General features: G+C 41.8%; 1 protein-coding gene across 4 annotated transcripts in view; it reads left to right on the top strand.

Moving 5' to 3' along the window:
* pex5lb (peroxisomal biogenesis factor 5-like b) overlaps window positions 1-26,754 on the top strand; it is an 82,746-nt gene that overhangs the window by 9,271 nt on the left and 46,721 nt on the right. For 2 of the 4 annotated variants that reach the window (XM_077194241.1, XM_077194250.1), the window contains exons 2-5: window positions 11,690-11,782; window positions 16,271-16,382; window positions 16,724-16,936; window positions 19,175-19,304. In XM_077194241.1, the coding sequence (XP_077050356.1) occupies window positions 11,690-11,782; window positions 16,271-16,382; window positions 16,724-16,936; window positions 19,175-19,304 (548 nt within the window). The remainder of the gene's footprint in view (window positions 1-11,689; window positions 11,783-16,270; window positions 16,383-16,723; window positions 16,937-19,174; window positions 19,305-26,754) is intronic. The other 2 variants (XM_077194258.1, XM_077194267.1) reach the window with 1 other exon arrangement.

The raw sequence follows: 26,754 nt of genomic DNA, 5'->3' as shown, positions 1-26,754 counted from the left end.
ATACTAGTGAACTCACTCGAGGCCCACAGAGAAGGAAATGAATAGTTGAAATAAAGTCGTATTTTTGTTTTGTTTTTGCGCACAAAAAGTATTCTCGTCGTTTGATAAACTTAAGATTGAGCCACAGTAGTCACTTGGAGTATTTTAACGATGTCTTTAATGACTTTTCGGGGCTGGCAGTGGCAAGTTTCAATCCCTTAGAAGCCTATGGAGGAGTGATCCAGCTCTCAGATTTAATCAAAAATATCTTAATTTGTGTTCCGAAGATGAACGAAGGTCTTACGGGGTTGGAACAACATGAGGGAGTAATTACTCTCCCTCAGTAATTAGTAATTACAAATGGATGTTTATCAGAGTCCTTATACATTTTTGGGCAGCATGTGACCTGAAACCGGTTTCTAATTGGTTTCTTAAAGATTCTGTTCCGGACCCAGGTCACTACATCCCTGGAGAATCAGAATTGGATACATGTTATTTTTATCAGGTTCTCGTCACCTATCATTCAACTTTACGCTCTTGGCCACTACTGCAAGTGTGCAGACGACTCCGCCAAAACCTTGCTAGGCTCATCACTTTCGTAGAGATGATGGCAGCAGTTAAACCAAATTCTGTCATTGATTTACAAAAAACCCTTTCACAAGGCGTTGAAAAAAAAGGATAAAGAAAAAAAAGGATAAAGCACTTTAAAGCCGCTACTGAGTTAAACTAACAATAGGACAACAATATGCAAGTGTTATGACCCTTCCCAGTTTAATCTAATGCATTTTTTTATAAAGATAATAAATATAGAATAGAAGATAAGGTGTTAGTATTAATGGATCAAGTGTTGCCAAAAAAGATGCGTCTTCAGCCGTTTCTTGAAAATGGCCACGGACTCAGCCACTCTGGTTGAGTTAGGCAGATCATTCCACATGCAGGGAACAGGCCAGTTAAAGGTCAGAGAAAGAGATTTGGTGCCTCTTTGAGATGGCACCACGAGATGACGTTCACTTGCAGAGCGCAAGTTTCTGGATGGCACGTAAGTTTGAAGCAGTTTTCTCTAGCACAGCTCAACCAGGGCTCGTCACCTTTTTTGTGTGTTCCGGGGATGGGGATTTTTATATATGAGGAACATTATGACACAAGATCCGGAAAAAACGCATTGTAGTCCAAACGAGCCGTTCATTGTAGTTCTTTAAAAAAGTAGATTCTGTTACACTTCTCCCTTTGGAGTGGACTTTGAGCTTTGTAACCTTGCAGAATTTTTTTCCTGCTTAAACAGCAACATTATACACCAACTAAATAAGACAAATTGAAATGCATAATAAGACTCCTTTAAATGTAGAAAACACTATCACAATGCACTTAGTTGACTTGAATCACCCTGCATGGTCTCATTGTTTATATGAAGGAATTAGTACATAACATTTGCAGGTGAAATAGTTTTTTCGTTTGGATAGATACGTATACGTCTGGATAGATAGTGTTGAAACATATTTACATTTAAAATATTTATGAATATTTTAAGTAATAAATATGTTTGTTGTATATTTACATTTTTACCATTTAATAGATATATTTTAGATCCCTTAACCCTACCTCCAAAATGATACCACATTTATACAACTTATTAGGTAGAAAACTGTACAATGACCATTTTTATTACTAAACTTAATTATAACCATTTAAAAAGATAGACTCTAAAAATGTTGAGTTATTTTTTTTCTACCCAAACGCTGGGATGACCCTGTTATGTAATATTTGGGGATTATTTTTTCCATGGTTGGGTAGTTTTTGTGTTACCCAGCCATTGAGTTAGTAGCTGGGTCAATCTCACTGACATTTCACGTACAATACAATTTTGATGAAAAATGGATAACAAAGAACAGTTAATTATACTTGAATAAAAATGTTTTTACATCCTCAATAACATACAATTACATTTTTTTTTATAAATTATTAAATTAATTATTTAAATAAATGTTTAAATTTAAATAGTTTGTTAAATGAGTTTAAATGTAGGTAATATTGTATACTTGAATAAACTGTATAAAATATGCTATATTTAGAACTGTATATATTAATCCAAAATAAAGGACTTGTAAACAGAGTGGTTGTGTATTGTATTTTACAAACTTTTAGAGGATTTAAATGATTCTAGAAGTATTAATTATAAGCATTCAAAACAAACAGTCTCTCAACGCCAATATGGATCAATGGTTTTGGTGACATCCCTCTGCACAACAGCTTCTCATCAGATTTTCTGTCCAATCAAAAGTGTCCCGCCGCCTACACTATAAATAGACACTGAAGCTGCAGCTGAAATTTAAAAAAGGGGGAGGATTGCTCGTTATGTCCCATCCTGTATTCTTGTGTCAGTGGAAATTATGTCAACACATTGAAAAATGCTATGTGTTTTAAGGCACTTCAGTGGGCCTTAAATGAGCGGCACCTGAACGACACACCGCTCTCGAGTCCCATGGCGGAGCTCCGGAAGGATAAAAGGAGTGACGACAGTTAAGGACGAGAGAGGACCAGGCCTGAGACTCTATGGTGTTGTTTTACTATGTTTTTATGTGGCAGTCGTCAGTGAGTGTTTATTTAATGGCTTGCTGCAACAAGATATCCTTTTATTAATAATCGGGGTTTGAAATTAACTTTTTGACTTTTCAGCTAGTTTGTCTACTAAATTTTAAGTTACCAGCCATTTAGAACTTCTACTAGGCCAACACAAAAATATAATAAATATTATTAAACATTGAATGGTTTTCATTTTTACAACAGTCAATCATTATTCGTATTGGTATTCCAAATTGGCTTGTGAAGTTTTGGCGGGTTAGTGGGGGTTAATGGTTATTATGATTAGTCATAATATTCTATAGATCTTAATCCACTTTGTCTGTAGCTCTCTTGATTAGTTGTCTTATAATCTAATTGAAAGACTTAACATAAATAGGCGGACGTTTGGTTAAGAAGTCAAAACCTTTGTGTAATTTGAGCAGCTATAGAAAAGTGGATAATTTGATATGCAAATATATAATTTGTTGTATAAATAGTTGGATAAGCTGATTAGAAGTCCCAAAATCCATTTTATGTCCATGAAGTCTTAGACATAACAGAAGCTACAAGCAGCTCTTAAGACTATAAATATGTTGTTCTGAAATTACAATCATTCACAGCTTGTGCTAGCACTTCCTACAATTCCATCGCTTGCAGATCCTTTCTTCGGCATGATCAACTTTCACCCAGTCAACGCAACCTGAGTCCATCACCATGTGTGAGAACCGAATTTATCACCTCCCAGCATATTATTATTATGACATGACACTGCACAATCTTGTCTATAGTTTCTAATAAAACTGTCCTATTCACACAGGACATGTCCTTGAATCCATCTGCACTATATTTAAACTTCATCCATGAAAATAGGCAACATCTTTGATGGGCGTCCCACACCATGTGCCACACTCAATGAATGTTTTTAAAATGCTATGTCCGCAACGTTCACATAATAACTTGTAACTCATGCATTTAATTATTTTATAATTGCTAAAATTATAATAATGTTTTTTACATGTGCTTTAGTATGCTATAGTCAATATCAAAATAAGTTTATTTTTTAAAATCCTAACAAAAGATTATTTAATAAATTATTTAAAATGTACCTTTGTCACGCTGTGGCTGTTGTAGTAATCGCAAGATGAAGTTGAGATGAGTATCCAAAACAAAATTTTTATTCACAATTCCAACTAACACACAGGAATAATAATCATAGGGAAAAAAAACATAGACAATAACTCACTGCAAAGTGAAAATTTAGGGCTATAAATGCACAGAACACACAAAGGAAACTAAACAAGACACAGGTGCAAATAATAAGTGATCATGGTAACTGACAACTATAATTACAAGTACAGATAAAAAAAAATACTTTAAAGTTGTGAAGACAAGTGCACATTCAATCATTCAATACAGTTAAGCACATTTCTTTTTCACAAGGGATATTAGCTTTAATATTTTTTTTTATATACCACGTAGCAGTGAATAATGACATAAATGTACTTTTATTTGTTCATAACACAAGCTATCAGCTTCAGGCGACTTGGAATATAGTATAATAATCACTCACCCAATATACAATAGGGTTTTTTGGAGCCTGTTAGTGTGTCGCTATGATCTTTTTAAGATTCTAGCATTTTAGCAAATAAATAAATACATAATAGCATACAGGTTTGGAACGTCCTTAGAGTAAGTAAATAATGACAGAATTTACATTTTTACAGGATCCTTTTCATCTGTTAATAACTCATCTCCAGACCTTTGTTTTCTATTTCATTCCACTGTGTTTTAGCTGTTTTTCGACCACAAGAAATCATTTTGTTTGAGCAAAATTAAGATTAAGAAGAACTAAGATTACTCAAAAAGCACCCTGACGTGAGGTTCTGAGATTTTTTTTTTTTAATAAAGCTCACAGCATGGTATCTCTGAGATGTCCCAAAACAATTTTGGGAACGTAGTCTGGCAGTCATAGCATGATTCTCTACCAAACTGGACTCCAAAATCCAATTAGGACCCTGTTTGGGCAAAACCTATAGGTTTGATTGCAGGACAAGCCCATTGGTTCATTCGGTGCTGTGCAAGGACAAGGAGCATATGCATTTTACTTCGGCTGTGTGTCTTGGGTCATCGGCCCAGAACTGAAGTTTTGTTATCCGATAACTTGCTGGGAATCAGCTCAAAAGATGATTTGTTCAAGAAGCAGGCATCACTACTTATTACTCTATCCTTGTGGTTTAGAAGTAAACAATTTACCATAAATGTTTCAGTTTTTCGGACAATATTAGAAGTTTAAGGTTGCTGAGGTTATATATTTGGAATTTAAATGTAATGGGATGGCATGTCCTATGTGCATTCTGGTGCAAGACCTTCTTAAGGTCAAACATGAGCTTGATGGAGCAGTTGTCAGGATTGAAATGTCACTCAGAGTGGGGTTTGTAAGACTACGTTAATTAAGAGGTAGATGGATGATCACAGACAGGCCTGAGAGAGACATTTTCCACCGAAATAAAGGCCATCTTTGCCATATGGCTTGTGTTATCTACTTTAATGTTTAGTTCTCTTTCAAACACTGACTTATTAAACTGCTAAATGTGAACATATTCACTGACTTATTAAGAATAATAATGTAAGTGAAAATCAATTCTCCAAAACAAAGTTAAATGATTTGCCTGTAATAGATATTATACAAGGAAAGAATTGTGTCCTTCACATATTTCTGGATGGCTTTGATGCAAAAATCACTCAGAAAAAGAGAACACACGCAGAGATATAAGGACAGAACACAGCTGGCGATGGGCCCTTTTTTTGGATTTGCTAATATTGGGTATATATTGTGTGAAAGACACAATTCTTTTCTTGGGTAAAGGAAAACACAAATCTTCAAAAGACTGTTACTAACTCTCATATTTGGCATTTTACTTTAACTCAAAAAGCATACATATAATCGAATCTACACAGAAGAAAAGGTTCAAAAGCTGTCACTGGGGCAGAACCCTTTCAAAAGGTACACCTTTGTATCTTATTTATCCTTAAAGGGGGCATATTAGCCTTGGTGAAAAAAATGTATGCTAAGCATACTTGCAGCCAGACTAATTTAGTATACTTCAGGGGTGTAAATGATACGTTAACTTGAAGTGTGCTATTTTGAAACAACTAATTTTGTACTAAGTATATTTTAGTTGTAATTAAATTGTAGTTAAGCATAACTTTAAGTGTAATAAAGTGTACTTTTTGAAAATTGAAATTTGTAAATTGAAACAACTTAAAGTATACTTCAAGTATATGCCTGTGTAGGGACTAATTACATGCTTGATTAGTGATATTAAAGTGTACTTTATTTGTGTTACAAGTGCATTACGATTGTCTTCTAAACATACAAGCAATATACCATAAGTATATATTTAAATTTTGGGCATTTTTGCCTTTTATTAGGATAGGACAGTAGCTAGACAGGAAGCGAGGTGTCGGGGATGGGATCAGGAAAGGTCCTTGAGCCAGGACTCGAATTCGGGTCACCCAAAGCACAACTGCGCTTACATGTCGGCGCACTTGCCCACGAGGCTATCGAGGTGTACTATATTTGAGTATAAACTATATGCTCAGTAATAGCTTTGCCTTTGGCTTATTCCAAATACAACAAATTGCACATTTTGTCTTCAATAACAAATAAACAAATATTACTTAGCTATACTTTGTACAAAATACTATTGCATACTATATTTGTATTTTGAAAGTATAGTTTCAATGCATTATTACAATGATCATTTGCAGCACACAATTTTTTGCAAATAAATAAAGTGCAAATAAATACGCTTTTAAAAAATAAACTGAATTTTCACTTCAAGTATATTTTTCTAAAATATATATATTTTTGAAAATATACTAAAGTACAAAATAGGTAAAAGGATGATGCTAATATACTTTTAATATATTTAAAGATAGTACCATTTTTTGTTAGTATATTTGCAATGTACTTTTGAAAAAGGGAATATATTTCAAATACAATAAAGTATTCTTTTTTCACTATGGAGTGCCTTAATGGTTCATATTAGTACCTTTTGAAAGGAAGGGTACTATCCCAATTACACTTTTGTACTTTTTTTCTGAGAGTGTAAATTATTATTATTGGGGCTGGGATTTATTGCTTTATTACCACTAATAAGTTTGAAATTTCCCACATCATTCATAATATGAACATGAATGATACCTTGAACTATGTGGCTTATAGGGGATGCATCGTCCCATATATTTACATTGAAGGAGGGAACTGAGGGACCTATATCTATAGTTGAACCAGCCGTTGGTAAAGTCATACCTTAATTGCTATGTGATTTGCACAATAGGGACTTGGTAAATACTAGTTTATCACTAACTCTATACTTAATATGGCTGCACCATTTGTTCTTACGGCAGAACCTAGTAGGTCATAAACTCTCTGTAATGAATAGTCACATAATATGATGAGTATTCAATTATTCACTAATTAATTCATTACTCAACCCTTATGCCGTTCCAAACCCATAGGACTTTCATTCATCTTTCATAATTTTTGATGAAACCTGAGATATCTGTCCCTCCACTGACAAATCCATTTCACCAAAACTTTAATTAAAAGTATGAATTGAGTGGTTTAATTTAGGCTATTATTCACATATAAACATTTGAAGCATAAGAAATGGAAGTGTAAACGTGCTGGCTTGACACGCGAGAACCAATTAGGTTTGTTCACATGTGTCACACTTTCATGTTTGTGCTTTTGCAAGGCCCAGTATGTCTAATGGGTTTGAATGACATGAGAGTTTAAGGGGGCTTTCACACTGGCAGTTTAGTTCGGAACGGGGCACGGTTCGCATGAAAAATCGCTAATGTGAACGCTGTCATGTGGACCCCGGTGCGCACTGGGTCCCTAACCCGAGACTACCTGGAGGAGGTGGTCTGAGTTCGGTTGCTCCCGAACCGTGCTGCGGTTCGCGTGTATGTGAAAGCAACACGGACTCGGGTGCGCACTTCTTCAGGAAGTAAAGTATCCTGCGCATGCGTTTTAGCCGATTATGATGTATTTAGTTAAATAAAACACATGTAAGGGATGAAGATTTACCTTGGATACAAACAAGAGTGAGTCTGCAGTGTTTTCGCGCATAGTATGTGCAATCAGGGCAACAAATTAATGGAAATCCATTGTCTCCATTGTCTCAAAAGAGTCCATTTGCAAGCAGCGGAAAGACAGCTTATGCGACACACACACACAGTTAACCTGCGTTGTTTACTCAGCTATGCATAATAGCATCAAATTAATAAAAAACACAATATATTGACCTGCGTCGTGTTTTCTATCATGCGGCGTGGCGTGCACGTTTGCAATGACGTAAGATGCAAGTTAGTGTGAAACCAGACCAACGCTGCGGGGGGCGCCGGGAACAACCGCGCCCGGGCTCGGACCGCAGCAAACGAGCCCAATGTAAAAGCCCCCTAAATTTCATGACAGAATTTTCATTTTTTGGATGAACTATCCTTTAAATTGACCCAAGAAGAGACCTCCAAATTTGTAAGTAATGTCAATTTTTTTTATTGTGTTATGATTATTGTTTTACATTTTTTTGCATCGCTTAATTTACCAGTAATTAATAAATGGTCCATTGAAACAATATTGTTTATAAATCTAAAATACAGATAGTCTGCCAGGTAAAACATGAGCTCATTGATGATTCAATCAGTCTGCCATTTTATTCCAAGTAGTTCTGGTTGGATGTTTAAAAATATTTATATATATAAATATTTGGTTTACGTTGAGTTAAACGCACGCACACATTGATGAAGATGGACAAACACAGAGGGAGAACTGAAGGCTTAAGTACACAGAGCAAACAAGATAATTAACGAGGTGATTGACAAAGCACAGGTGAATGGGATAACTAATTAAACAGACTGAGGAAAAACAGGACACAGGACAGGTCACAGGACAGAACCAAAAACACAACTAAAACAACAGAACAGGGTATACTCGTTACAGTACACCCCCTCTCGAAAAGGCGCATCCTCTTGCTTTAAATAGAACTGAGGCTCTGGATGAGGTTGTGGAACTGAAAAATAAACACCAGTCCATAGAAATATAACAGTCCATGGGGGAGTGAAAGGAGGAAGCAACCAGGGAGGAGCTAAGAACAGGAGGTGGTCCTGAGGACAGCTAGGACAAGGCTCCAGGGCGGAGTCGAAGGTGGGAGGAGCCATGGTAACAATGACCTGATGGTAGATGACACCCTGGGGACGACCGACAGAGATGGCGCCACAGATGATGGAGACCCCGGTGGAGCTGACCCGACAGAAAGAGTAACATTAGCGTAGATGCCATTCTTATGATGTAGCGAGTACATCTGGTGTTATAGGAAGTGTTCCCGGTTCTGGCTGACTTAATTTATGCAGCCTAATAATCATTTAACTGATTTGAATAATAGGCACAGGCAGGAAGATGTCTGACCAAGGCGAAGCCGGAGGGACGAGGGATCCCGGTGGAGCCGTATGGCCGATGGTTTCAGGTGGAGCTGAGGGAGGGAGCAGCCAAGGTGGAGCCGAAGTGTCGACAGGCCGAGGTGGAGCGATGGGCCCATAGGCTGGAGGCGGAGCCAGGGGATCCTCTAGGCTAGGTGGAGCTGGTGGCCTGAAGACACTTGGCAGATCCCTGCTGTGTGTTGGAGATGCAGAGGGGCTGAAGGACACTAGTGAAGGCCTGGCTGAGGAACTGGCTGTATGAGGAGGTGGGAGAGGAAGAATGGGCGGGCATTCTGGAGATACAGGGGGCACTGGAGAACCAGGGGACGCTGGAGATACAGAGAACGCTGGAGATTCGGGGGCATAGGGTAACACCTCACAAAACCAGTCAATCAAATCCTCCTCAAAAAGGTCTCGAAGTTCCTCCACATATCCTCCAGAGACAAGGCTCAACTCACAGCGGCGGAAGTGTGGGCATGGCTATCCTCTAAGCCATCCATCTCCACTGAAACTCCCTCTGCGATCTGCGGTGTTGCTGGCTCACGCACCTGGTCAGACACATGACTCCTTACAACCTCTCTCTCGGTTCAGGCTTGTCCATCGCGTCAGGCCGGTCTTCACGGTGGGCACACGCAACATCTCCGTCGATTCGCTTGCAGGTGGTGGATGGCTGGTCTCTGGTGGTACTGGAGTGGGACTGGTTATGACGTCATCCTCTGCAGGGCCGATGGTGAAAGGTGAGTTGTTGTGCACCAGGAGCCACTCCACATACTCAGCAAAATCTCCCAGATGACCCACACCAGGCAGGCGTGCCTTAAGGTGGGCGTACACGGTGTGATTTTTGCTGTTTTACGAGCTCGCAGATGATTTTTTTAACTCGGGAGAAATCAAGTGGAAATGGTCGGTGATGCTCGCATGGTCGCGGCTCGCAGCGTGTGAGAGGAATTACGAGCCGAGCACGTTACGACCACCTCCCGACTAGGTGTGCCCCCTATATCGATGCTTTATGACCTCTGTTATGAAGTGAGGGACACTCTTAGTGCTGACTTGTGTCAATGGTAATTGTTTTCTAAGCAATTTACCCATTCTGGACAGCCATACATTTTACCATTGTATTATTTCCAAAGAAATGTGTTCAAAATTTGTGTCACACTCACAACCTGCAACACAATAGACTAATAGATTAATTGTTATATGTCCCGACGATAATTTTTAGATATTATTTTCACCAGCGTATAGGCTGTCCCATATTGCCAAATCATACACAACCACGTCACTGGCTAGATTGATGGGGCTATACCTCAGTGGCAGGAACTCACTCTCTCACTCTCACCTGACAAGGCACAGGTGAATGGGATAACTAATTAAACAGACTGAGTATAACTAGGTCACAGGACAGAACCAAAAACACAATGAAAACAACAGAACAGGGTATACTCATTACAACAAATAGGGTAAGTTTTAACATGGCACAACCTGCCCTAGAATATCACAGGTGGGCTTTGTAGCAGTCACCTAGAAACCACCCTGAACACCCTAGAATCTTCTTAGCAACAATTTGGTTATCACCTTCAACATCCTACAATTATAGTTTTTTAAATAAGTTAAAAACACAAATTATTGATAGCATCTGTTTTCAAAGTTTCTTTTGTTTCTTATGTGTCTCCAGAGTTTAAAAACATTTATTTTAGTTGTTGTTCTGTTGCTGGACTATGGAGTGTTGCATTAACGGTCACAGTTAGATTATCTTGGATTGCAATATTGGGCCAACAGTGTAGTTGTTCAATACATTGGGGTTTAAATGGCAGTTTGCAGTGTTAAAGATCACCAGTGAATTGATTCTACTACAGCTCTCAGCGTCCCAGCGGTGGCTTAAGTGCTTAGATCTGTTTGAGTGGCGTGGAGGCTGTTAAAAGCACAGTTGTAAGCTCCGTGTTTTTGGATGGTGTCACTGTATCCCTGAATTCTATGAAATGGTTTACTACTCCATGTACTGTAGCATGTCTTTGCTGAAGATAAGTAGGTTTTTGTTGTGGCACAGTTTTGGCATTGATAACACAATTTTCCATATCAAATGGAACTTATTTATAGGGATGCACCGATTTTATGTTCATGTTCTGGTTGATAACTTATAAATGAACAATGTTTAATTATATACTATTTAGTCTAAGTAAATTAAAAATAAAACACTAAAATCTAATCAACCATTGTAGATGCTACATGGGAATTTAGGTATCATTCACAAGATTTGTAAAGGTTACTTTTAACATTGTTATTAAATTGTTTATTAAATGTAAATTCAGTTTTCCTAAAGATTATATTATTGACCGATATTGATGAATAAAAAATAACTATTCGGCCAAACAAATGTCGGCCAATAAACTATATTTTATCGATACATGGGGCATCCCTACTCGTATGTTTTGTGCTGTAGAGCTGATAGATGATAGCATGCTTTGCTAATCATGTACATTGTTTTGTGTCAGTTGGGTGAACTGTCATTGTTTTTCAATCAACAAGATTTTTTTTCTTGTACACCTGCAAATTGTCATTTCATTTGATTTGGTAATGTTTTATTAGTGTTTTTCAAGGAACCCACAGAATCGATGCAAGAATTTGAACACAAACTGACTGACACAACTCACTGTTGATTTCACTGTTGTAGGAGAAAGACTCTAGGGCGGTTGCTTTGGTGCTGAAGGAGCTACCAAGTAAGGCATCCTCAGATGGAAAACCCCTGCTCACCGTGACAACCAAGGTGGGCTGAGCACATACACCCACCAACAGGGAACACCAAGCGTTAGTGTGACTGTGTGAATAAGTCAAGTAAACCCAAGAGCTTGGTGCACCCTGTTTTGAATATCCCTTAGTGTTACGTGACACACATGAGCCATGTGTGTGGAAGTGCTATAGTTGCTTCTTGTTGTCGAAAGCAAGCTGCTCTATGGGGTTCACACTAAATGATGTCATCAAGACCCATGGCAATGGGATGGTCCTTTGGGACCACTCAGTATTTCACGACACAAACAAGAGTGCCATTTCTCTTTACGTGAGTGCTACTCTCCCCATAAACAGCTGCTGAATGTTCTTTTGCTTGAATTTTATTTATGTTGTTGTTTTGGCTTTGATTCGCATGTATGTGACCTGTTTTTTACTGAAGCCTGAGCTGCATGTTGGTGTTACTTGCTGTTTGTTCTCACATTGGGAATAATTTGTTCGTAGGAAGGAAATGTAATGTGGATTTTGTGGATGTAGATTCTTGCTGCAATGTGGGGTGGCTTTTGTTATTTATTGCACCACCTCCCTGCAGTTACACAAAGTCAATAAATGGATGTCATTTTTGGCTGTCTGTAAAAGGTTTACCCAAATGTTGAAGGATTTTTTTGTTTGGAGGGCTTGGTTCTATTCCATTGAGGATGTGGCAGAGAGCCATGCATTTCTCAATACATTGTGATGAGCTGCTCAATGGGGAATTTACTGCCAGTTACTGCTGAGATTGCTTATTGTGAAAATGGGCTGAAAAACACTTGCCATCTCATCCTTTACAAAAGACCAAGTGAAATTGAAAGTAATTGGTGAAGTCTTGTACGATTTAGACTGAATTTTGGACTAACAAATACAAATTTTCAGAAATCAATGATATATATTGATATTTTATTTATATATAAATATATATATAAATATATATAAATATTTTATTTATAAAGAAATTTAGAGATTCAGAATGGCGACTAACTAAAAATGTAATGTGCTGTTTTCACTTAAGGAACTATGAAAATCAAATAGCAGTCCAAACATGCACAAATCTTTAATGCTGAATGCAATTGTCATGCTTGGTTGTGGTGGATGCATCGACCTACCACAGTCTGATACACTTTACTGGAACTCCACCACTATATATATATATATATATACTGGACAAAATTATAAACGCAAAACTTTTGTTTTTGCCCCCATTTTTCATGAGCTGAACTCAAAGATCTAAGACTTTTTCTATGTACACAAAAGGCCTATTTCTCTCAAATATTGTTCACAAATCTGTAATAGTGAACACTTCTCCTTTGCTGAGATAATCCATCCACCTGACAGGAGGGTCCGAAAACCAGTCAGTATCTGGTGTGACCACCATTTGCCTCACGCAGTGTAACGCATCTCCTTCGCATAGAGTTGATCAGGTTGTTGATTGTGGCCTCTGGAATGTTACAATGTTTTCAATGGCTGTGTGAAGTTGCTGGATATTGGCAGGTCCTGGAACACGCTGTCGTATACGCTGATCCAGAGCATCCCAAACATGCTCAATGCGTGACATGTCCGGTGAGTGTGCTGGTCAAGCAAGAACTGGGATGTTTTCAGTTTCCAGGAATTGAGTACAGATCCTTTCTACATGGGGCCGTGCATTATCATGCTACAACATGAGGTGATGGTCGTGGATGAATGGCACAACAACGTGGATGAATGACGAGGCCTCAGGATCTCGTCCCGGTATCTCTGTGCATTCAAAATGCCATCAATAAAATGGTAAATGTGTAAAACACACCTGTGTTCATTGTCCTTAACATACGCTTGCCCATACCATAACCCCACCGCCACCATGGGCCACTCGATCCACAACGGTGAATTCAGCAAACCGCTTACCCACACGACGCCATACATGCTGTCTGCCATCTGCCCTGTACAGTGAAAACCGGGATTCATCCGTGAAGAGAACACCTCTTCAAAGTGCCAGACGCCATCGAATGTGAGCATTTGCCCACTCAAGTCGGTTACGACGAACTGCAGTCAGGTCGAGACCCCGATGAGGACGACGAGCATGCAGATGAGCTTCCCTGAGACGTTTCTGACAGTTTGTGCAGAAATTCTTTGGTTATGTAATCCGATAGTTGCAGCAGCTGTCCGGGTGGCTGGTCTCAGATGATCTCGGAGGTGAAGATGCTGGTGTGGTTACACGTGGTCTGCAGTTGTGAGGCCGGTTGGATGTACTGCCAAATTCTCTGAAACGCCTTTTGAGACGGCTTATTGTAGAGAAATGAACATTCAATTCATGGGCAACGGCTCTGGTGGACATTCCTGCAGTCAGCATGCCAATTGCTCCCTCAAAACTTTCGACATCTGTGGCATTTTAGAGTGGCCTTTTGTTGTTTATTAAGGCACACCTGTGCAATAATAATTGTAGTGTCTAATCAGCATCTTGATATGCCACACCTGTGAGGTGGATGGATTATCTCGGCAAAGGAGAAGTGCTCACTAACACAGATTTAGATAGATTTGTGAACAATATTTTAGAGAAATAGACCTTTTGTGTACATAGAAAAAGTCTTTGATTCAGAGATCTTTGAGTTCAGCTCATGAAAAATGGTTGCAAAAACAAAAGTGTTGCGTTTATAAACACCCGACATTTAGTTAAACTGGATTGTGTGTGGTTAATCTATAAATCAGTGAAATACTGATTAAGAAACACTGAAATAATAAGCACAAGTGGTGGAACTTTTTAGTGAATTCAACCTAGTGTTGAAAGATGGGTTTGGTGCTTGCAGTATCTCCAGATAGACCTCTTGTTGTTCTTTACCAAGGCTGATAAATGGATTTGATTGTGTGCCCCTATATCTATGCTTTATGACCTCTGTTATGAAGTGAGGGACACTCTTAGTGCTGACCTGTGTCAAGGGTAATTGTTTTCTAAGCAATTTAGCCATTCTTGACAGCCATACATTTTACCATTGTATTATTTCCAAAGAAATGTGTTAAATTTGTCACACTCACATCCTGCAACACAATAGACTAATAGATTCATTGTTATATGTATTGTACAAATTGCATGTAATGTTTTTTAAATCAATACAGTATATTTATGAAAAATTATATCTTAAAAGTTTATGTTACTGTATTGTAACAGTGAGATGTACTATGCCTGATTGTACAGTGGTTATCTAATTTTTGGTCTGTATCAGTGGTTTCTATTTAAACTATTACTACTATTCACAGGTAATAAGACAAGCTGAGATTAGATGATTTACTGTAAAGGATAGAAATCTCAGTTTTAATTATTTCATTTTCTCACTGCAATGAGTATTTAATATGATTATGTATCATTTATGGAGAAACCTGGCAATTATTGGATTGGAGACATGAAGGTGTTAGGGAAACTAAAGCTAAGAACTACTTTAAATTTATGAGTCTTTCAACATCTGTGGATGAAACATTTCTTTACCAGTAAACGCTTTGCTAATGCACTAGATTAAACTGTTAAACTTGTGAAATGATAACTAAAGTGCATTCGCATTTACTGCTGTTCAGCGAATTGTCAAGGGTGAAATACAGTTATTTAAAATTGAATCCATGTAATTGGGAATTCTGCTTGAAGGCGAAAGATTTCCCCACACAGATTTCACAAGAATTTCAAGTAGGTCACACGAATTGCCGCTTTGACTATTAGAAAACTACTACTTGATTCTGTGTGAGTTGAGCTGCATATATAGCTGCACTATTGACAATATTGCCTGCAAAATTTTGACATTAACTGTTTAATTTGACCATTTTGAACTGTGAATATTGCCGTCACCAGGGGGACAACCAGGATCATTGTCCCGGGCCCTGTGATGACTTTATTTTACAGTGTCATTGTTACATGTGTTACGTGTAGTTACTATAATAATAACTATTAATTATGCATAATTACATGCGACAAAGGCGACAATTTGTACAATTTACTGTTAAGACTACAGTAAGTACTTGCAACGTGTAACAAAGATGCTATGAAGTAAAGTGTTATGAATGTTTTCATGATTAAGAAAAAATACACCGTAAAGTGATTTTCTCTAACTTTCATTCAGGCACAAATAAAGTACCTAGCATCTTGCACAACAACTGTATCTACCAAAAGAGGCTAACTGGTTCATGCTAACCAGGCAATCCTAGACCCTTTGGGCTAGTTGGGATAAAAACGGGCCAATGTTTTGAAAGCACCACAGCATTTCCTCTTTTTAGGGAAATCAACCTACAAATGGTTTACTTATATCCTGTTAAGCAGAGAAATAGTATTTTAGCAGTGTGGCTAAACAACAAAGAGGGGAGGGATCAAGGAACAAGGACATGTGAATAACTAGAAATAAGAACTTTCAAATAAAACTGAACTTGACCAGAAACATAAAACAGGAAACAAAATAAAGATCTACAAAAATGTTACAAATAAGATAAATGTGGAAATGGGTGCACTTAAAGTGAAATATGTTTGTTTTATGTGTTACAGCTGTGCAGTGAGCAGCAAGAGAGCCGTCCGTTACTGAGCCCTTCCATCGATGACTTCCAGAGTGAGAGCAAGAGTGATGGAGCCGCACGGCCAGTCACCTCCAACACAGCAGGTTCCCTCATAATTACCGCTCTCTCATCTGTTCCCCCTCTCTCATCTGTTCTTCTTCTCCTCCTCTATCCCATAGCCATTAGGCACCAAGTCATCTGTCCCAGATTTCAGTGCTAGTTTGTTTACATAATGCAGTTTCACAGTTAGTGTTCCTTGGCATTTACGCTGTCAAGACAATTTTTTCAGGTATCAGTTTATGCCTTTTTATGTTTGATAATTACATATTACCTAAGAATATAAGTTTTAAAGGAATATTTCATCTATAAATGTGTTCCTGGCTAATACAGGTTTTCATTTTGAGTGACTTTTGTTGGTAATGTTTTGTTCCTCCACGTGCTCTAGTCTTGTCCACAGCGCTAGACCTGGTGGACTTGAGTGAGCCGTGCGAGAGAAGGTGGAGCTGGGACAGGCGGAGTCCCCGTGGGTCTCGTAAGAACGGTTTCTCTAAGAGTAGCCTTCGCAAGAAGAAGACGGAAGAGACGGAGCTGATCCAGGTGGAGACAGAGACATCATCGCCCGGCCGTTCGAACCCTGAAAGAGTCTCTTTAGATTCAGGTATTTCGCTTGTTAAATAAAGATACTTTTATAATGTTGATAAGATTAACCATGAGTCAATTTAGTTGTCATATACATTTTATGACAAAAAAATTGTCTAACTGAAGTGCAGAAATTACACACTTCACTTTTAATGGGATGGTTCACCCAAAATGGAAAATTCTGTCATCATTTACTCACCCTCATGTCATTCCAAACCCATAAAACCTTCCTTTATATTCAAAAACAAATGAAGATATTTTTAATGAAACCCGAGAGATTCCTGTCCCTCCGCTGAAAGTCCATTCCACTAAATCTTCTGAAGAGACACGATCGCTTTATATGATGATCAGATCATTTAGGCTTTTATTCATAAATATGGTGTTATATAACAATTATTGCATGATGTTTATGTACTTTTTGAAGCATCAAAGTTTAGGCGGAAAGGACTTTCAATAGAGACAGAAATCTCTGAGGTTTAATTTAAACACATTTGTGTTTCAAAGATGAACAATATTGTTTTTGGATGAACTATCCCTTTCAGGTGCAATTACATTGGTCAGAAGAATGTTCCTATCGTATTGACGTCACTCTTTTAATACTAACAGTCAAAGTCAAAAGTTGGCAGTATTGTGCCATTTCAAAAGTATTTATGTTTGTTATCGTTTGACAGTGCTCACTGCACTAACACTGTAACACCTAAAACAAACATATTTCACTTTAAGTGCACCCATTTCCACATTTATCTTATTTGTAACATTTTTGTAGATCTCAATCAGCTCCCTAGTTCAATTACAACTTTTGTTATAACTTTTGATCAGGTTATTTTCACGTATAATTACGTATAACATTTTATTAGACAAATTGTCTTTTCAAGACATAAAATTATAACTTTTTATAAGACAAACTGCCTTTTCAAGACATAACATTTTGTAAGACAAATTGTCTTTTCAAGACATAAAATATAACGTTTTATAAGACAAACTGCCTTTTCAAGACATATAACATAACTTTTTATACGACAAACTGTCTTTTCAAGACATAATGTAATGTTTTATAAGACAAACTGCCTTTTCAAGACATATAACATATAACTAGTTATAAAACAAACTGTCTTTTCAAGACATAAAACTTTTTTATTATGTGTCAGCATAAACACACATTAATAAACAGGTAGTGAACACATCTAGTTAGCATTTATAATTAATATTCGTCCTAAATGTTGTAAGGATATGTGTTTACAAAGTGTTTACACAGCATAACAAATAATATCAAAAAGTTATGATCATATGTTGTCATTCTGACTGTATTAATCTTAATGTGTGCTAAAGGATTATAGGTTCTCCAGTCTACAATCAGAGGATACTGAGACTTAGTGTTGAATATGCAATCTGGTGCGTACCACATTTCTAAAAGATTGGGCAATATTATATTATTATGATTATGATCTACACTACCTGGGTTACCCAGATGCCCTTGAAATTGTAGCTGTATGTCCCTACCATGAGTAAAACGTTAATTCGTGGAACTGTATAACCAATTAGGAAAGTTGTCTATTATCATCTATAAAAAAAGGCCTGGATTTGTGAAATGTATTTAAGTGTACAGTTATTTTAATCAGTTTAAGAGGTGCTTATGATTTTAATCCAGGCTCTCAGTGTGATTAGATTTTTGCCCTTTGTTGTCTGTTTTTTAATGCCCTCTGCCACTTCAGGAAGCAGTTACTCTGCTCTTTAGTATCTGCATTAGCATATCATTAGATTTAATGTGGTGAAACTGAATTGGTGGAAAATTATGGCAATGGTTTAAATGAACCAAAACTGTGGATTTCATGACGTTGCTGCCCCAAGTAGAAATGAATTCATTTTTATTTGTCTCAAGTTCATGCTAGAAACAGTTTAATACAAAACACTACACAGGCTTATCTTAATCCTCTGGAAAGCATTAAACAACTTGCACTGTAAAGTTCATTTCCAGTAGATTACGCCTTAAGCTACTGTAGGCTAAACCATTGCCATGTTTTCCTGGTTGTGCTGAATTTATCACCTTAGTCCGACTGCTTTAATCAATTGCCAGCTGCAGACTGTATCCTGGTTGAGAAAAGCAAGATTTGAGCTGTAAAATGTATCCTAATCTGGTGCTGGTTAGCATTAATCTACCTTTTTGCACCGATATGTTGTTTCATTAAAAACATCGTGTTTATGACAGCCTGTCATTTTTATTTCCCATCTTACTGCACGCTAACCGTCCCGTCTCCAGTGAGCAGCTCACCCTTGGAGAAATGGGAGGAGGTGAGCCTTCACCCAGACAGTGCTTTGAACGGAGGGCGGAAGTGGAGATATGAGAGGAAGAGGTGCACATCCAACCATTCATCCACTGAGCTTTTGTGGTACGGTCAGGTTTCCATCTCATCGTTGATGTGTTATTCATGGTGTCCTAACCAGGCGTCATGCGATGGTTAGGACACCATATACATATATATATATGTCACGGTGTTGTGCGGGTAGAAGAAGATGGCTGAGTCAAAAGCTCCAAATCAAACAGTTTTACTGATCAAACTCACAGGTACAGACAGGCAGGCAGAATGACGGGCAGAAACACACACTAAACACATCAATATAACTTTAACAACCGACCAGGACACACTGAACAGAAGCAAACTAAATACAAGCATGAATCAAACATAACAAGGTGAAAACAGGTGACACTGATGATGATAACGAGGGACAGGCTGGTAAGTGAGGGAGTGAGTTCAGGTGTGGAGACAAGAAGGATTCTGGGAAGTGTAGTGAAGATGACTAAGACAGACAGGTGCAGACGAAGACTGTGACAGAACGCCCCCCTTCAACAAGGCGCGACCTCGCGCCGTAGAACATCAATGGGGTGGGTGGGTGGGTGGGTGGGGGGGGGGGGGGCGGGCGCCCTGAAGGCTGGCCAGGGCGTGGCCAAACTGAGACGGGAAGCCTCCAGGACGGATCAGGAAGTGCAGGCGGCCAGGGCGGAGCAGGACGTGCCAGGGCGGAGCAGGACATGGGCGTGGCCAGGACCGTGGGGACCCTTCGGGCGGCCATGGCGGTGCGGACCCCTCGGGCGACCATGGTGGTGCGGACCCCTCGGGCGGCCATGGCGGTGCGGACCCTTCGGGCGGCCATGGCGGTGAGGACCCTTCGGGCGGCCATGGCGGTGAGGACCCTTCGGGCGGCCACGGCGAGGGCCTATGGCCCCCCCCAAAAAAATTAAAGGGGAGAGTGACAGAGTCATTACCAGTCTCTGGGCTGGACGGAACCAGCGGTGAAGGGGTCTCTGGGCTGGACGGGACCAGCGGCGAAGGGGTCTCTGGGCTGGACGGGACGGGACCAGCGGCGAAGGGGTCTCTGGGCTGGACGGGACGGGACCAGCGGCGAAGGGGTCTCTGGGCTGGACGGGACCAGCGGCGAAGGGGTCTCTGGGCTGGACGGGACCAGCGGCGAAGGGGTCTCTGGGCTGGACGGGACCAGCGGCGAAGGGGTCTCTGGGCTGGACGGGACCAGCGGCGAAGGGGTCTCTGGGCTGGACGGGACCAGCGGCGAAGGGGTCTCTGGGCTGGACGGGACCAGCGGCGAAGGGGTCTCTGGGCTGGACGGGACCAGCGGCGAAGGGGTCTCTGGGCTGGACGGGACCAGCGGCGAAGGGGTCTCTGGGCTGGACGGGACCAGCGGCGAAGGGGTCTCTGGGCTGGACGGGACCAGCGGCGAAGGGGTCTCTGGGCTGGACGGGACCAGCGGCGAAGGGGTCTCTGGGCTGGACGGGACCAGCGGCGAAGGGGTCTCTGGGCTGGACGGGACCAGCGGCGAAGGGGTCTCTGGGCTGGACGGGACCAGCGGCGAAGGGGTCTCTGGGCTGGACGGGACCAGCGGCGAAGGGGTCTCTGGGCTGGACGGGACCAGCGGCGAAGGGGTCTCTGGGCTGGACGGGACCAGCGGCGAAGGGGTCTCTGGGCTGGACGGGACCAGCGGCGAAGGGGTCTCTGGGCTGGACGGGACCAGCGGCGAAGGGGTCTCTGGGCTGGACGGGACCAGCGGCGAAGGGGTCTCTGGGCTGGACGGGACCAGCGGCGAAGGGGTCTCTGGGCTGGACGGGACCAGCGGCGAAGGGGTCTCTGGGCTGGACGGGACCAGCGGCGAAGGGGTCTCTGGGCTGGACGGGACCAGCGGCGAAGGGGTCTCTGGGCTGGACGGGACCAGCGGCGAAGGGGTCTCTGGGCTGGACGGGACCAGCGGCGAAGGGGTCTCTGGGCTGGACGGGACCAGCGGCGAAGGGGTCTCTGGGCTGGACGGGACCAGCGGCGAAGGGGTCTCTGGGCTGGACGGGACCAGCGGCGAAGGGGTCTCTGGGCTGGACGGGACCAGCGGCGAAGGGGTCTCTGGGCTGGACGGGACCAGCGGCGAAGGGGTCTCTGGGCTGGACGGGACCAGCGGCGAAGGGGTCTCTGGGCTGGACGGGACCAGCGGCGAAGGGGTCTCTGGGCTGGACGGGACCAGCGGCGAAGGAAGCTCAGGGCTGGACGGGACCAGCGGCGAAGGGGTCTCTGGGCTGGACGGGACCAGCGGCGAAGGAAGCTCAGGGCTGGACGGGACCAGCGGCGAAGGAAGCTCAGGGCTGGACGGGACCAGCGGCGAAGGAAGCTCAGGGCTGGACGGGACCAGCGGCGAAGGAAGCTCAGGGCTGGACGGGACCAGCGGCGAAGGAAGCTCAGGGCTGGACGGGACCAGCGGCGAAGGAAGCTCAGGGCTGGACGGGACCAGCGGCGAAGAGGGCTTGGTGCTGGACGGAACCAGCGGCGAAGAGGGCTTGGTGCTGGACGGAGCCAGCGGCGAAGAGGGCTTGGTGCTGGACGGTGTCTGGCTGGACGGTCTCTGGCTGGACGGTCTCTGGCTGGACGGTCTCTGGCTGGACGGTCTCTGGCTGGACGGTCTCTGGCTGGACGGTCTCTGGCTGGACGGTCTCTGGCTGGACGGTCTCTGGCTGGACGGTCTCTGGCTGGACGGTCTCTGGCTGGACGGTCTCTGGCTGGACGGTCTCTGGCTGGACGGTCTCTGGCTGGACGGTCTCTGGCTGGACGGTCTCTGGCTGGACGGTCTCTGGCTGGACGGTCTCTGGCTGGACGGTCTCTGGCTGGACGGTCTCTGGCTGGACGGTCTCTGGCTGGACGGTCTCTGGCTGGACGGTCTCTGGCTGGACGGTCTCTGGCTGGACGGTCTCTGGCTGGACGGTCTCTGGCTGGACGGTCTCTGGCTGGACGGTCTCTGGCTGGACGGTCTCTGGCTGGACGGTCTCTGGCTGGACGGTCTCTGGCTGGACGGTCTCTGGCTGGACGGTCTCTGGCTGGACGGTCTCTGGCTGGACGGTCTCTGGCTGGACGGTCTCTGGCTGGACGGTCTCTGGCTGGACGGTCTCTGGCTGGACGGTCTCTGGCTGGACGGTCTCTGGCTGGACGGTCTCTGGCTGGACGGTCTCTGGCTGGACGGTCTCTGGCTGGACGGTCTCTGGCTGGACGGTCTCTGGCTGGACGGTCTCTGGGGGAAGAAGCTCAGGAAGGTCGTCAAAAGGCTCAGCTAACTCTGGATCGGCTGGTGCTACAGTAAGGGAAGAACCACAAACCCAAAGAGCTCGGTCCAAAAACTCAAGAAAAGGTCGGTCTAAGTCTTTGAGCAGCAGTATCTGGGTTAGTGGATCATCAAGTCCTCCCCAAAACCGTTGCTTTAAAAACTCCTCCTCCCAGTAATCATCCTGATACAGATGCAGGTAAACTTCCACTAAGTTCTCCAAGGAACTTCCATTCTGGTTGAACAGAAACGTATCCATTACGTCCTCCTCCATTACCTTCTAGGTCGGTTGTTCTGTCACGGTGTTGTGCGGGTAGAAGAAGATGGCTGAGTCAAAAGCTCCAAATCAAACAGTTTTACTGATCAAACTCACAGGTACAGACAGGCAGGCAGAATGACGGGCAGAAACACACACTAAACACATCAATATAACTTTAACAACCGACCAGGACACACTGAACAGAAGCAAACTAAATACAAGCATGAATCAAACATAACAAGGTGAAAACAGGTGACACTGATGATGATAACGAGGGACAGGCTGGTAAGTGAGGGAGTGAGTTCAGGTGTGGAGACAAGAAGGATTCTGGGAAGTGTAGTGAAGATGACTAAGACAGACAGGTGCAGACGAAGACTGTGACAATATATATATAATGTTACGGTTTCCATATATAGCGATTCATGTAGAGTCACAACACATGCTCTTCTGGAGCCAGTAAAGATCAACTTTATGCTGCTTAATAGCATAAAACAAATAGGAAGCACATATTACATTTTATTGCCCAAATGGCCTTTGAATGTCAGCGTGTGGTCATCATGCACAAACTAGATCAGGGATCACCTACCCTGCTCCTGGAGAGCTACTGTCCTGCAGACTTCAGTTCCAACCCCGTTCCAACACACATGCATGTAATTATCAAGTAACCCTGAACAGCTTGATTAGCTGGTCCAGGTGTGTTTGATTGGGGTTGGAGCTAAAATCTGCAGGACAGTAGCTCTCCAGGAGCAGGGTTGGTGACCCCTGAACTAGATCAACTCAATCAAACAAACAGTGTTTATTAATAATCCAACCAAGAACATGTAGGAGATCATAGGAGTAATACTGTTTATCTATCATAAACAACACAAAGTACTAACAGGGACTGAGTTGAACAAGGAACTAAACTACACTGGGGATATACAGGTCCTTCTCAAAAAATTTGCATATTGTGATAAAGTTAATTATTTTCCATAATGTAATGATACAAATTAAACTTTCATATGTTTTAGATTCATTGCACACCAACTGAAATATTTCAGGTCTTTTATTGTTTTAATACTGATGATTTTGGCATACAGCTCATGAAAACCCAAAATTCCTATCTAAAAAAATTAGCATATTTCATCCGACTAATAAAAGAAGTGTTTTTAATACAAAAAATGTCAACCTCCAAATAATTAAGTTCTGTTATGCACTCAATACTTGGTCGGGAATCCTTTTGCAGAAATGACTGCTTCAATGCGGCGTGGCATGGAGGCAATCAGCCTGTGGCACTGCTGAGGTGTTATGGAGGCCCAGGATGCTTCGATAGCGGCCTTAAGCTCATCGAGTGTTGGGTCTTGCGTCTCTCAAATTTCTCTTCAAAATATCCCACAGATTCTCTATGGGGTTCAGGTCAGGAGAGTTGGCAGGCCAATTCAGCACAGTAATACCATGGTCAGTAAACCATTTACCAGTGGTTTTGGCACTGTGAGCAGGTGCCAGGTCGTGCTGAAAAATGAAATCTTCATCTCCATAAAGCTTTTCAGCAGATGGAAGCATGAAGTGCTCCAAAATCGCCTGATAGCTAGCTGCATTGACCCTGCCCTTGATAAAACACAGTGGACCAACACCAGCAGCTGACATGGCACCCCAGACTAGGGCTGGACGATTTTGGCTAAAATCATAATCGCGATTAATCGAACAAGTTACCTCGATTACGATTATTTAAAATAAATTCTTTCTCATGTGTTACTGGCAAGGCTTATACTGTAAATATGTTCACGGTTTTTTAATGAAAGAATGCATAATCCTATCTTTGTGATTCTAAAATAAGGAAACACACAGATAGCTTTTAATGCTTACTTATTAAATATTTGAAACAATTGAATCAAACAAAGCATACAATGCTTGAAATAAAAACGTCTTGTAAAAAAGTAATTAAGTTTTAATGTAAAAAGAAAGTTTCCTAAACATGTAGAAAATAGTTATTTTTGTAAACAAAATAAATTATTGTAAATATTGCCATCTTAAAAGTAAAATATAACTTGTATAAAACTAAAAAAAACTAATCCTTTTCATATTGTGTAGCATTTGTAAATGCTTGTGTTATCGAAACCTGCTTTGTGGAGTGGAGGCACTTGTTGCTGGGCGTTTGTCAGTCTCTCTCTTTTTCGCGTGTTTCTTTGGTACAAGTGGCTCCTGTTGCTGAGTTGACTCAGTGTTTGAGTTCCCTTTCGCACAGAGATTCCGGAAAATACACGGATAAAGTGGCCCGGGTCAAATTTGACCCGGGTTCGTTTGACTTTGGTTCATTCACACTGCCAGTGATTTTCCGATATCAACAGAGTGCGTTCACACAGGCACACACAACCCGCAAAGACACGTGACATGTCCCAGCGGCGTCTATAGTTTGCTTATGAGCTGCGATTTCTCTCGAGAAACCACGCTTGTGCATTTTTTTTCTCTGATTCGATAATAAACTAGCTTATTACGAACCGTTTCACGCTGGCGAACGATCCCGGCTTAGCGCCATCATTACGACACGGCATTGATTATGGCTTTTGTTCACACAGCGCGCGTTCCGGGACTGAACACGGCAATGTTACTATGTCCCCAACCTGGCATCAATCCTGGGTCGTGTTTGCGTTCACACAGAAGGTGTTTGTTCTAGCAATTTCCCGGGATCAACGCGCTGTGTGAAAGGGGCTCATTTTGCTTCAATGTCGCAGACTGGACGGGGCGGAGTTACGTGACTACACACGCGGTAATATGTTTTAAGGGGAAAGTACATTAACACACAGTGGGCGGAAATATTAATAGGATTAAAAAAACGAAATAACTGACATGGTAAAATTACCTCGGTTCTAGGCTCTGAATTTCGGTTTCGATTATTTTTTGATTAATCATCCAGCCCTACCCCAGACCATCACTGACTGTGGGTACTTGACACTGAACTTCAGGCATTTCCCTCTCCCAAGTCTGGCACCTTGATTTCCGAATGACATGCAACATTTGCTTTCATCCGAAAAAAGTACTTTGGACCACTGAGCAACAGTCCAGTGCTGCTTCTCTGTAGCCCAGGTCAGGCGCTTCTGCCGCTGTTTCTGGTTCAAAAGTGGCTTGACCTGGGGAATGCGGCACCTGTAGCCCATTTCCTGCACACGCCTGTGCACGGTGGCTGTGGATGTTTCTACTCCAGACTCAGTCCACTGCTTCCGCAGGTCCCCCAAGGTCTGGAATCGGTCCTTCTCCACAATCTTCCTCAGGGTCCGGTCACCTCTTCTCGTTGTGCAGCGTTTTTTGCCACACTTTTTCCTTCCCACAGACTTCCCACTGAGGTGCCTTGATACAGCACTCTGGGAACAGCCTATTTGTTCAGAAATTTCTTTCTGTGTCTTACCCTCTTGCTTGAGGGTGTCAATGATGGCCTTCTGGACAGCAGTCAGGTCGGCAGTCTTACCCATGATTGCGGTTTTGAGTAATGAAACAGGCTGGGAGTTTTTAAAAGCCTCAGGAATCTTTTGCAGGTGTTTAGAGTTAATTAGGTGATTCAGATGAGTTAATGGCTCGTTTAGAGACCCTTTTCATGATATGCTAATTTTTTGAGATAGGAATTTTGGGTTTTCATGAGCTGTATGCCAAAATCATCAGTATTAAAACAATAAAAGACCTGAAATATTTCAGTTGGTGTGCAATGAATCTAAAATATATGAAAGTTTAATTTTTATCATTACATTATGGAAAATAATGAACTTTATCACAATATGCTAATTTTTTTAGAAGGACCTGTAAATACACAGGGCAAACAAGGGAACTAAACTAGACACAGGTGACAGCAATATGTAACTTTAGAAACCAACAAGGGCACAATCAGTAACCAAGGAAACCAGCGCTGCGTCTGAAATCGAATACTTCCCTACTATATAGTATGTGGAAAACGGAAAACAGTACAGCCATAGAGTAGTATGTCCGAATATATAGTATTTGAAAAGCAGTAGGTGAAAAGTACCCGA

This window comes from Siphateles boraxobius, unplaced genomic scaffold (assembly GCF_051911475.1).
Source record: "Siphateles boraxobius isolate OS27281-9 unplaced genomic scaffold, OSU_SipBor_1 1, whole genome shotgun sequence".
Taxonomy (NCBI): domain Eukaryota; kingdom Metazoa; phylum Chordata; class Actinopteri; order Cypriniformes; family Leuciscidae; genus Siphateles; species Siphateles boraxobius.
The sequence above is the reverse complement of the archived record's forward strand: the minus strand, read 5'-3'. Positions and strand labels throughout refer to the sequence as shown.